This window comes from Durio zibethinus, chromosome 11 (assembly GCF_047325235.1).
Source record: "Durio zibethinus cultivar Kanyao isolate XHJ-2024 chromosome 11, ASM4732523v1, whole genome shotgun sequence".
Classification (NCBI taxonomy): Eukaryota; Viridiplantae; Streptophyta; class Magnoliopsida; order Malvales; family Malvaceae; genus Durio; species Durio zibethinus.
Genome location: NC_143172.1, coordinates 19,006,443 through 19,019,954, shown reverse-complemented (window position 1 = coordinate 19,019,954; position 13,512 = coordinate 19,006,443). Strand labels below are relative to the sequence as shown.

General features: G+C 32.3%; 2 protein-coding genes across 2 annotated transcripts; one reads left to right on the top strand and one right to left on the bottom strand.

Annotated features, from left to right (window-relative positions):
- Positions 1 to 13: 13 nt before the first annotated feature.
- LOC111290823 (CEN-like protein 1) lies at positions 14 to 1,382 on the top strand. The gene is made up of 4 exons (XM_022882309.2): positions 14 to 289; positions 406 to 467; positions 578 to 618; positions 726 to 1,382. Exons 1-4 carry the CDS (start codon positions 89 to 91, stop codon positions 941 to 943), a joined length of 522 nt encoding a protein of 173 aa, XP_022738044.1. The 5' UTR covers positions 14 to 88; the 3' UTR covers positions 944 to 1,382.
- A 6,915-nt stretch (positions 1,383 to 8,297) lies between these two features.
- On the bottom strand, positions 8,298 to 13,497 carry LOC111289707 (E3 ubiquitin-protein ligase XBAT33-like). Its single transcript, XM_022880961.2, is given in 11 exon segments — positions 8,298 to 8,534; positions 8,536 to 8,987; positions 9,787 to 9,881; positions 10,832 to 10,975; positions 11,086 to 11,132; positions 11,212 to 11,270; positions 11,364 to 11,524; positions 11,814 to 11,998; positions 12,211 to 12,282; positions 12,736 to 12,795; positions 12,902 to 13,497. Coding segments are annotated over 11 exon segments (1,527 nt in total). The 5' UTR covers positions 13,079 to 13,497; the 3' UTR covers positions 8,298 to 8,459.
- Between the last annotated feature and the right edge of the window lie 15 nt (positions 13,498 to 13,512).

Below are 13,512 nucleotides of genomic sequence, written 5' to 3'. Positions count from 1 at the left end.
AATTCTCTCTCTCTCTCTCTCTCTCTCTCTCTCTCTCTCTCTCTCTCTCTCTCTCTCTCTCTCTCAATTGTTGCAATAAGTCTTCATCATGTCAAGGGTACCTGAGCCACTTACTATTGGGAGAGTTATAGGAGAGGTGGTGGACAATTTCTCCCCAAGTGTCAAAATGACAGTAACTTACAACTCCAACAAGCAAGTTGCCAATGGCCATGAGCTCATGCCTGCGGTCATTACTGCGAGACCTCGGGTTGAGATTGGCGGCGAGGACATGAGAGCTGCTTACACGTTAGTAAGTTCCACCAAAACCTTGCATTGTACGGTATATATATCACACTTTAATATTAGTAACAAAGTCCAACTCTTGCAATATATATAATTTATTTTTCTCTTTTTCTACCTATGAAGATCATGACCGATCCTGATGCTCCAAGCCCTAGTGATCCGTACTTGAGAGAACATTTGCACTGGTTTGTATCAATATATTTATCACTAATCTCTGTACTCAGTTATCTTTGCTATACATTTTGTTCAATATGTAGTCTATGATTTCTAAAATGTAAACCAATGTATCTTCCAGGATGGTTACCGACATTCCCGGTACCACTGATGCTTCTTTTGGTGAGTTTCCGAAACTACAATTTCAACTTTTATGATTTGTTTCTGACTCAATATTTTAGCCTATGAAAAAGAGAAGTTTCGAACTCAATGGATTTGAACGCCAACAGGGAGGGAAGTTGCTAGCTACGAGACTCCAAAGCCAACAGTAGGCATCCATAGATATGTGTTCATACTGTTCAAACAGAGAGGAAGACAAACAGTGAGGCCACCATCTTCCAGGGATTACTTCAACACCAGGAGGTTTTCAGCCGAGAATGGTTTGGGACTCCCAGTTGCTGCAGTGTACTTCAATGCCCAGAGAGAAACTGCTGCAAGAAGAAGATGAATCAGGCCCTCCGTACTCCATGCGTGTTACAACTACTAATTAATAATCCACATCAAAAGATTTTTTTTTTTAAAAAAAGAAGATCATCTCTTTCCTTCCAAAAGGCAAAAACAATGCGAATGTCAAACTCTAACATCATCTCTGATCTCCTGGTTTAGGGTTTGACATGTATGTTTTCTGTGATTGTATTTGTATTTTACTTGTAATATTGTACTGTTGTGTGAGGTACTGCTAGGTGAGGTGACTATTTTTATGTAACAACTAGGTTTCGGTTCTGTCGGTGGATCCCATCCCTTTTAAAAGGGAGTGGTTTGTGATTTGATATTAGGATGCACCATAGCAATTAGCATAGGAGCTAAATAAACTATCTCCTTTTGGTGGTAATGGAAAGGTCTGTACAAAGATTATCATGAAAATAATAGCAATTAAGGTCTTCTTTATGGGAGTACTCTTTTTCTAATGGCATTTGATGCGTGTACGCAGGAGTACCATAGATTACTGTCACAATGTTCCCTGCCTATTAAATACAAAAAATATGAAATCTATCATTAATTTTTTTTATTTATGTATGATTAATCACCTAAATAAATTTATCTTTTTTAAAATTATCCTAAATTTGAATAAGAGTTTTTTTTAAAAAATAAGTTATAGTTTATATCAAAAGAACTAGGTTTGAAAGCCGGTTATGTACAGAAAAAGTTTTAGCACTCAAAAAGTCTAAAATTGATATTAAATTAATCTTATGTTATCTTATTTAAGTCTTTATCAGTAGTTTAAAAAACGTCGATAAAAACATCATAAAATGCTAGCAAAGGTATTAAACGTAAAGCCCAAAGTCATTAAACTAGAAACCAGATGAAACTAAATTCCATGCCATACAAATGAAAATCAATCAATCGATCACATGCATCATGAAGAGTTTTAGTTTTTGTCGTTACTACTTGGTGTTGCAGTTGTAGTTCATTGAACAGGTGCAAGGTTTCATCCACCTACACAAAAGTACAATTGCTAGCTTAAAAATCTTGAGAGAAATATAGATATAACACTATAAATAGCTAGAAATGCAAATGAGAATGCATGGAGAAATAAAATACAACACGAATGTACTTGTTGAAATATATCTTCACAAGTTTGTATATGGTTTGTGAGAGTATTGACATAGTGCTAATACTTTTCCTCTATCTAAATAATGATAAACAATGCAATAAACAAATATCTAACAAAATTACTCTATGATCATATATGTTGGAACAAGAAATTGCTACTAACCTCTGATCTTAAGGCCCATTCAAGATATGGAGCCATTTATAAAACTATAATGAATTGGGTGGAAACAAGAAAAAAAAAAAAGGCAAAGATGAACATTGAAATATTTAAATTTGCCAAGCACAATTTCACATACTTTTCCAATAAAGTTTATTCTTCTTTGATTAGTAACAACCAATAAATTATTCTTTTACAATGCCATCCTTAGAACCTAAATACATTTTTTAAAAAAGAATTTTATTATCAAAGTATGGCTCTTCATGCACAAACTCAAACTAGCATTAATAATTAACAAAATTATGTTTTTCAGTTTATTAGTAGTTTTCAAAAAGGCAATAGTTATTTCTAACTTAAAGTTAATCCAAATGAAAGAAAACAACTTTCTTTTGCATTTTAGTCCTAAACATATTCCCTTTTCATTCCCTAAACAATAATTGAACATTTCATTCCTATTTCTATTATTTTCATATTATCATCACTTACTTACATATTTATTTCCCTCCCTAAGGTAATAGTTAGATATAGGTAAACAGTGGCAGATTATCATAAGAGAAGGCAGAAAAAAAAAATGCTTGTCTTATAACCCTATAAAGTTATGAGATTTATGGCAAGAGAACTAAAGTTAGTAAACACTAGGTTATAAAAAACAAACCAAGTTAAGGAAATAAAGCTAGAAACCAAAATCACCGAGGAAAACAAGAAGAAAATTTCCTTCAAGGAAATTTGATCGTGCTAAAAAATGGTATGGGAATTCAAAGAAAATAAAATAACATCTAAACTTTAATGATTTAATGCCACAAAAGGGAAGGGAAAAAAAATTTTACTTAAAAATACAAACAAACTTTTAGTAGATAAATGTAAACCCCAAATTCCAAATGATTTAAAAAAATAAATTCATTTTCAAGTGCTTAAACAAACCCTAACCTAGAGGCATTAACTAGATCACTAAAAGGCAAAAGTAGATTGCTAGACTTGAAGCTTTGGATGAAAAGGTAGACAAACATGTGAAAAAGATAAGGACCTAAAGAGAAAGAGATTGGAAAGGAGAAGAATGCGTGACGAAGGGGCTCAACGAATGAGGAAAAAAAAAAGGAAAATGAAATAAGGGAATCAAGGTAGAAGAGGCTCTAAAAATGAAATAGGGAAAATGAAATTTAGTGGCGTTTGCAAAAATAAATGTCTAAATAGCGGCATTTTCACTAATAAATGTCACTAAGTCTTAGTAAAATGGTGCACCCATTTTTAAAAAATTTTTAGTTTAATTTATTTGTGGCACTTATGAGAATGTTGCTAATTTTTACTGATTAGTGGCATTTTTAATTTCAAACACTGCTAATTCTTACTTTTTAGTGACATTTTATGTTATAAACGCAGATATATTAATATTTAGTAGCGTTTATGATAAAAGTGTCGCTAGCTTTCTAAAAATACAAAACCTAATAACATTTATTAATAAAACGTTACTAAAAAACTGCCATTGTTTACCCATTTTCTCGTAGTGATTTTACCCTCATTATAAAGTTTTTACTTTTTATGTACTTGTTTTAGAAAACCATGATATCTTCTTTGTTTTTATGATTTTAAAGTATAAAAAATCCTAAAATAATATGATGTTATGATTTGAAAGTTTTCGTGAAAAAATTAACCTCGAAAAGATCAAATTATGAAATTACCCTATAATGGTATTTTAGTAATTTCATATATTTCGAGGTGTGATTGAAGTTTTTAATGCACAAAAATCATGAAATAATATAGAAACATAATTTAAAGCATTTCACAAATAACCCACCTTAGGAAGGTCGAATTACAAAAATACTCAGTAAAAGCATTTTAGTAATTTTATACTTTCCATGGTGCAATTAAGGTTTTTAATGCACTAAAAATTATATAATAATATAAAACCATTATTTGAAACGTTTTGTGAAATATTGACCTTAAGAAGGTTAATTTACAAAAATACCTTTAAATATATTTTAGTAATTTCATACCTCCAGAGGTGCGATCAGGATTTTTGATATATCAAAAATCATAAAATAATATTTAAATGCAATTTGAAAGTTTTTGCGAAAATTTAACTTTGAGAAAGTCAAATTATAAAAATAACTCTGAAAGACATTATGGTAATTTTACCTTGTCCAAAATATAATAAAAGTTTTTAGTGCATTAAAATCACAAATATCAATCCCAAGCTCTATTCAACCTATTTGTTGTGAATTTTTAAGATTAACCCGAGTTCAATCCAATTTGATTGTTTTTGATCAATTTTGACCAAACTTGACTTTGTTGAACTAGATATGACCAAATTTGACCTTAAGGCATTTTTTTGTCAAATTGATCCTCAATCAATTTTGAAAACTTTTCAAAATTAAAAAAACATTGGATTTGAACTGAATAGAATTTTAAGAGCCTCACAATTGATCGGAATCTACTTGGATAAAATTAGATGTTTACATTTATCTCCACATAAATATTATTTATCTCAAAATTTTTTATTTTTTAATTAAATAAAAGATACAAAAGAAATATCATAAATTAATTTTAAAATAAAATTTTATTATTTTAATTATAATAATTATATTTTATAATAAGTTGTGCAAAATAAAAAAATTATGACCGTAGTGATCATAATAATCTCTATTATGTTCACAACTATAATAAACGTGATACGATTAAAAATGTGTCCGTAACTATAATTTAAATTCCCAATTGGACCAATCTCTACCTACCATTTTGCCAACTCATTATACTCTCAAATTTTAAAATTTTCAGCCTTATTCTCTCTCAAATCATGAATGGCAATAGCCAAGAATGGAGTAACAGCTTATCCTCTTTTTGTGTTAAAGATCACCACAGCTTTAATATCACTTATTAGGGATTATCACAGCTCTAATACCATTTGTTAGGCTAAAAAAACCCAATTCAATCACATTAGTAGAAGCAAAATTAAACAATCAATCAATCAATAAGCATATAAGATGCAATAATTTAACGTGGTTCGATTCAACTAACTTACATTTACGGATGAGAAACAAAATATATTAGTTGTAAAGAATCACAAACATAAAAATCAAATCAAACATTTATAACTAATATCCATAGACCTTTTCAATCTCCTCTAGTCTTATTGAGTATTCTCAACCTAAACAAACATATACTCATGTACATCATTTCAATACAAACAAACACATACCTATATGTACCAAGTCATCATACCTATGTAGACTATTTATGTCTTTTCTAGTCTACTCACAAATACTCAAACATACACACCCATAAGATGTAAATCTTTAATATTTTTATGGGGTGTCTATCCCATAAAATCTTATAATTCTCTTACATCTTTTTTTCATACCTAACATTATAAAGACTCCATCTATTTATAAGGATAAAAACTTATCTATTAAGAATCTCTTTTATCTTAGAATTCTTTTTCTGTAAGTCAAACTTACCTATTAAGAATCTCTTTCTTTTTAGAATTCTTCTTCTATAAGTTATTTTGTCCATTAAATAATATTTAGCCAATATCAAACAAATTTGTTATATGATTTGAGTAACTATTCCTAACAATCTTTATCTTGACTTAAATTTCATCAAATTATTTATCTTTATGTTAAACATGATTGGCTCTATTTACAATGAAAGTCTCACAATCATTTTCTCTAGTGTGCCTTCACGCTTTATGCAAACTAATTTTCAAAACACAAACTCGAAGTTCTTTCTTAAATCAAGCTCCTTTAGACTTGCCTCTTCCCATGGCTCGAACCTTCAGCTCTGATTTTACTTATTGAGAAACAAGATCTACTAGTTATAGAGAATTACAAATATAGAAATCAAATCAAACACTTATTACTAATACCTATAGACTCTCTTAATCTCTTCTAGTCTTATGGAGTATTCTCAATCCAAATAAACACATACCCATGTGCACCCTTTCAATACAAACAAACACATACTCCTATGTACTAATTCATCATACCTATGTGGACTCTCTTAATTTCTTTTAGTTCACTCACAAATATACAAACATACATACTTATAAGACGTAAATCTTCAATACTTCTATAGGGTATCTATCCCATAAAATCCTACAACTCTCTTAAATCTTTTTTTCATACCTACTTCTGTAGAGACTCAATCTATTTATAGGCATACAAACTTGTGTATTAAAAATTTTTTTTTTATTTTATAATTCTTTTTCTGCAAGTTAAACTTACATATTAAAAATCTCCTTTCTCTTAGAATTCTTCTTCTGCGAGTTTTTTTGTCCATCAAACAATATCTAACCAATCTTAAATAAATCTGTTATGGGATTTGAGTCACTATTTCTAATATTTTGTGGTCTCTCTTTTGTCTTCTAATGCAATGGTTCCCCTTTGAGTCACATGTGAGAATATCCAAATTAGCATTTTTGGATTTTTTGTCTATAATCAAGCTCTGAAATTCATCTTAACATCATTTAAATTAGTTCCACATCTTTGCAAGACCACTTATACATGAAAAAAAAATCACCCATGCATTATCGGAAGGGTCTCGACCTACACTCTTCAAAGGGATGCATTGGCCTTTTGTTCTTGCTCTTGACACTTAATTATGATCTTCATGGCTCTATCAAATGAACTTAATCCAACTTCCAATGGTTCTTGAATCTCCATGGCAGCTCACACAAGGTAGGACTTGATTTTGGTAGGTCACATGCACACATTTTACCCTTTACCTACAATTAGGATAATTAATACAATTAAATGGGAAATGGACTTAATTAAGTAAAATTCAAATATAAAAAAGTTAAAATTAAGCATAAAAATCCTATAATAATTCTATAAAAATAGAATTATCAGCATCCTATACTATATATATTGCCATTTGTTTTTATTGGAAGGCTATTTTTTTTTTTTGAACATGAGAATGCATGTATTTATGATAATAATTTTATTAAAATTGAATGTTAAGATCAATAATTCAATTTTAAGATCATGATTTGACATTTATCAAATTTATAAATAAATTCGTAAGGTTTTTTTTTTTTCATTTTTAATTGTTTAATTACATAAATGTTCACATATGAGCGGTTGATAAATGAAAGAATTGTTGAGGTTGAACCTTTATAATTAAATTAGATAGATAATAAGTATGTTTTTTTTAACCAAGATAATAAGTATGTTTAATTTCAAGAAAAGAAGATGATTTGGCTTTAATTATTATAACGTGTAGGCTTTGGAATAAGTCATATTAATGGACCACAGGGGAGGAGAAGTCAAAGGCAGGAGCAGTTAATTAAAGAGGTTCCAGATTAATTACTTGCATCAGATGTGAATCTCTTGATGAAAATTTGAAATATTACAAATTTTTTGTGAATGAAGGAGCAGTTGATTTATGAGAATATAGGTGCAGTGTCAGTGGCATCTCTCCTACAAGTCATCAGAGACAGAAGAGAATAATAGAAAATAGCTTTCTCTAATTCTTTGTTCCGTAAACGTTGACTCCATCATTCCATCATCTGTCAATGACTACCAATTTGAATTTGATGGAATTGGATTTGTGGTGATTATTTCTTTCCAATATTTTGTATTTTAAAAATGTTAATATGGTTTTCACCAAAAAAAAAAAAATGTTGATGCGGTTGTTTATGTAACAATTTACTTGACAATCACTTTTTCTTTTTTTTTGGTTAATTATTTAATGAAATCTGATAAAGTGATTAAATTTGATCTAATTAATAAAGTTAATGTCTAAAATAAAAATGTTGATCCAAGTTATATGACCAACGGTGAAATTTACTTCAACTTTTTGTAAGAAGTTAAGGGTTTTCTAATTGCCTTACCTTGGTGGTTGGATGGTTATGGGAGGAAGGTGGGTCAAATTATAATCTTTTTTGGTGAACATCTATTTGTAAGACAAAGTTGTTGATTGCATCATTTTGTATTTCTCAACATAATGACAAGGTTGTAGAGTTTTAAACACCTGTGTCAGTGTCCATTTAGTACAATAAAATGCATGTATATCCCTTTATTCAAATACCCGAATTTGAATTACTAGTGAAATTTCATAGTACTTTATGCATTAATGCTAAAGAGAAATGCTAATTAAATTTCAATGGAAACAAAATTAAAACTTTCTTCAACTTGTAATAATTACATAATTCTAACCAAAATTTTTTTTTTAAGATTTCGGCAAGTGCTAAATACGTCTCTGGTCACCGCCGGAGCTCTTTGGTAGAATAGATCAACTACATAAGAAACCAGTCAAGCATTTATTTCTGAGTTGCATTGATGCTCTCTACTGCAGCTCCTTCTGCCCCAAAACATGCTTGAACAGGTTGTTCTCTCCAGTCTTGGTCCTTCAATTTTATCTTGGTCAATTGATGTAGCTTGTGATGGTCTTGGAGATTCATCTTGTGTTTCTGCCTCTCGAGGTTCAAAGGAGGGGCAACGACTGTCATTGCAGGTGCACAAAGGGATGGCAACAGAAGGAAATGGACTACATGTAACCGGACATAAAAGATCGGAAGAAACTGATGCATCGCAATTCTTCCGGATCTTTGAAGCTGGTGACGGGCAATCGGCATCACGAGGATGAAGCATGCATGGGGTACAGAGGCCTAGGGATAGATGTAGCTTAAGTTCCTTTGCGGGGGAGCTGGGCAACTTGGCAAAGGATAGAATGCCATGTCTACAGAGTGGGCATGGAATAGACCCAGGTTGGGCCACCATATTGGAAGGAATGTGGCTTGTTGAGCAAAGATAGAGTGCACACCTTACGCATAGCTCATGCCCACATCCTGAAGAGATAAATGAATTGATGAGAGCCCTTACAATTATAACTTGATGTTTAGCATAATGATAAATACATCAGTAGAAAATGTAAAAGTGAAGTTGATAATCCAAGAGAGTTCCTCACTCATTTTGCTATACATTTAAGCTCATTATGGATGTTACTTTCGCTTTTGCATTTTACTTATAGAAACAAAAAGCTGAAGTCGTGTATGGATACAAAAACAAATGCAAATATATTTTGATTATGAGCTAAAATCATAATTTCTTTTGCAAAACAAAATACACGATTTACTTTTGTATAGAATAGTTATGTCCCGGTTGGTCTTGCATACGTTAGGAAAAAAGAAAAAGAAAGAAACAACAGCTGCTCACTCTCAAACAGTTAGTAAATCAAGGCCTCTGTACAAACTTCTTCAGATATGAATATTCTAGAAATCTAGATCATATTTCTTAATTGGTTTGGAAAGCTCTAGCACTGGGTTAACTATATGGATGTACTCGCCAACTTGCCTCCTAACTCACTATAACATTAAGTTTTTCTATGCTATGACATTAAAAATAACTTCTAAATCTAATATGTATCCCCTGCCTTGTCTTCCAAGTTCCAATGCCCCAACTGGAAGACTAGCGTGGTCATGTTCATAAAGTCACAAAAAGGGATGCTAAAGTCAATAAGGAAAACAATAACAAATTGATGAACATAGTGATCAAAGCAGTTGGATGCTTTGTGCCAGCATTTTTTTCAAGAAAGAAAGGTACAGGGAATACAGACCAAAATTATGAAAAGAGCAAGTTGAAGAATACCTTCGGCAGCAACACTACATGCTCTTTCAAGGCACACAGCACAAGTGTCAGCATCATCTGAGAAGAAGGTTGTTGAGGACTGCAACCCACATTCCCTGCAAACAATAGCCAAAATGAAGGCGATGCACCATAACAATTTTTAGGATGTTGAACAACCTAAAGCATCGAGTTGTTTTAAGTGCTTAACTCAAAACCAACTAAAGTTTTTAGCACTAAGGGTAAGATTTGCTGGATTAAGACACAGATAGCTTTTTGGAAATAACTCCCTTCAATATGGCTAATGGCAATACCATAATATCAGGTTGCAACAACCCATACCATTTTTATCTATTTTTATCTAAATAACTGCAAACAAATTTCAAGTCTTCTTACGAAACTTTTCCATAATCCACACTCCATAGGTAAACCATTACTGCCAATAACACATACTAGCAAAAAAAAAGCAAAAAAAAACTTGATTGCAGAAACTTGAGAAACAGGAAAATTGAAGCAAACCAACGGTGGTTGAATGTAATATAGGCTCTGTGAAATGAATTTAAGACAAAGCGTGACCCTTTACCACTTTATACAACTTTATAATATAATTTATGATCACTCCCATTCTCCAAGCAAGATGAAGTTTTAAAAATTTTCACCTTATTTGAAGCAGAAAAAACTGGAGGAATGAACAATCCTTACAATCGGAGCTTTAAACAGTAACATTCTTCATGGTCTAGGAATTATCCAGCACCAAGCTTTGCATCTTAAAATGAAGCCTACACATCCTGATTTAGACATGATACACGAGACGCCTAATTTTCACGTGAAACATGGAAGAAACAAGTTCCTTTAAACTACATGATTATTCCTAACTCATCACCTAAAAGTTTCAACCTTAAAAAAGAGTAAGTCCGGCAAGAAGAATCATTATACCAGCAAAAAAGAAATTGCATTGCTGCAGCCACACTAGCCACATATTGATCACTAAGAATCTTGTAAAGTTTCTCTAATTGCATTTTTCTCACAATAATACCTAGACTGTAAACCATGGTAGTTATAGGATTACCTTGCTATGTTAAGTACACTCAAAAGAGGTAAGGACAAGTAGTTGGAAGAGGGAAATCTAGGTATGGTTATGTCAGAATTAGGTGCCAGCAAGGGTTCAAGCCAATGACGACCCCACATCCTTGCAACATCAAGTGGCAGCCAACTGAGAAAATACAGATAACTCAGTTAGCCATGATAGGTGCAGAACTGAAATAACAACCATACTAGAAGAGCAAACAAACAAGAACAGAAAGAGATCAAAAGGCACGTTACCCATTGCAATTCAAAGTCACTCGACTGGCTCCTCTTGCTAGAAGGATCTGCAGACAAAAGAATAACATAATATTCGATTCAAGAAAAACTACAGATGGGTGCAAAAACATTGTGTATAAGTCTTGCCTGGCAGCATTTCAAGTTTCCCCCACAAGCAGCGTAATGCAAAGGAGTGCTTCCAGCTCCTGCCCAGAAAAGAAAAAGGGGGGTAACCATAACACCCAGAAGTTTTAATCAAAAGGCAATCATCCATGGAAAAAGCAAAAAGAAAACCACACCTATCAAATCCATTGATGTTCCATAATGAAATGTGACGGCAGAAACATTAGCATGAAGGTCTAATAAAAGCTGTACACAATCAAAATACCCATTTAATGCAGCCATATGAAGAGCAGTAATTCCACCATCAGCTGCCTTATTTACAAACTTTGACAGTGCACTGCATGGTAATAAGTTACATAATTAGCACATGACAACAGTGCCAAGAACTTTTGGCATCAAAGGTTGAGTAATTCAATAGCAATTGAGATCAATAGGAGAAATATGTCTGTTATGAGCATCAAGCATTTTCACCCAAAACTGAGTTTTTGCTGTAAAATAGTTTTTCTTTTCTGATTAATCTTTTTCACAATATCACATGCAATAAATCATGGACAAAATTATCCAATTAAATTCAAATCAGCTCCAGCAGGAGCAAATGGAGGTTCAGGAAGTAATAAAACACACACCTTTGGTCATTTTTGTTCCTCACAGCCACAGCATCCCCTCTTTCACCTTCAATTTGGGTGTTTATAGCTTCAAAAGGAACACTAGGAACAAAATCAGCTACAACTAACCTTATGCATCTTATGTGTCCATTTACAGCAGCAAAATGTAGAGCAGTTCTCCCACTTAGATAATCTGCTCTCGTAACCTTATAAGGAAGTAAAGTAAAAACGGTCATCAACTAATCAACAAACATTTGAATAAGTTTCCTTTAAGTTTTAGGAAAGGAAATTTCATTAAAACCCAAATGATGCTCTCATGTGCAAGTAGGATCCACTCCTGTTATAACTAAGAAACCTTTAAATAGTCATATTTTGTGAGTAATAATAAAAGTTAAAAAAAAAAAAATCTGATACTCACATTGCATCTAAAAAGCAGAAGGGTCTGTACAACTTCCCAGTGTCCGTATCTACATGCTTGCATCAATGCCGTCTTTCAAATTCAAACGTAAAGAAAGACTTAAAAGTTAGTTATACTCCAGATTGATTCCATTTGTTGCTTAGCAGAGAACAGAATTTCAAGTCCATATTCTTACAAGCCGGCTTTGGAATTCCACAGAATCAGATTTGGAATCTAAAATCATGTTAAACAAATTCTAAAACCAATATGGTAAACTGTCTAGAAAGGTTAGCCGACCAGAAGAATTTTCTTCCAAAGTATGTCCGATAGCTCCAATTTTGATTCCAAATCGCAAATTCATACAATCAAATGCCAAAATTTAAAATCTACATAGGAACTTTAGAAACAGAACTAAACCGACAACTAAAAATCTGCACCTGAAAACTATCATATCAAACATTCATTCTGAAATTTCAGAAACAAACACAATCAGCAACAATTAAAAAAAAAAAAAAGACCCAGATAAAAAACGGATAAACCTGTTACCTGGCCACAGTAATTCCTGGAATTAACATCAGCTCCATTGTCGAGCAATAAAGTAACAATCTGAAAAAAGCTCACCAAAATATAATTCAAAAAGCAAATGTTAAACCTTCCCCAAGCCAAAGGGGAAAATAAAGGTGAAAATATAGCGGAAGATAAAAAAAGAAACCTCGTTGTGGCCTTTGGCAGCAGCGAAATGAAGAGGAGAATTAAGGCCACCAAAAGTGGAATATTTAGCAAGACATGGATTGAAATCCAGAAGCATCTTGGCTTCCACCAAATCCCCATCTCTGGCAGCCGACACTAATCTCTCCCCTGAAGCTGAGCACCCAAACGAATTTCCCATTTTGATACTCTTTTTTTTCTCTTCCTCTTCCTCTTCCTCTCTCAGGTATCTGTTTTATGTTAGGATTTACGGATGATCCTTTTTTTTTCTTCTTCTTCTTTTGTATGGGAATTGAAATTAGGTCAACTGACGTAGAACATAATTCAAATAAAAAATTTTAAAAAGCAACAATAAAATGGTTGCAGGGGGGTGGTGGCGGAGAGTTTCGTGTTTTGCTATCTTTCCCAAGTACTTGTACACAACTATGGGAGAGGATGACGTAGCAGACTTTTTTTTTTAATTTTCGGTTTGTTTTCTTCGATTTGGCAGATTTCTTGGTTTTCTTTGTTTCAGTTTTGCTGTTCTTTGGTTGGAGGACAAATAGAGAAGAAACAGAGGGTTGTTGTTGGCAAATCAAACTACGTTCTAACATTCACTTTACCTTTCCTTTCTCT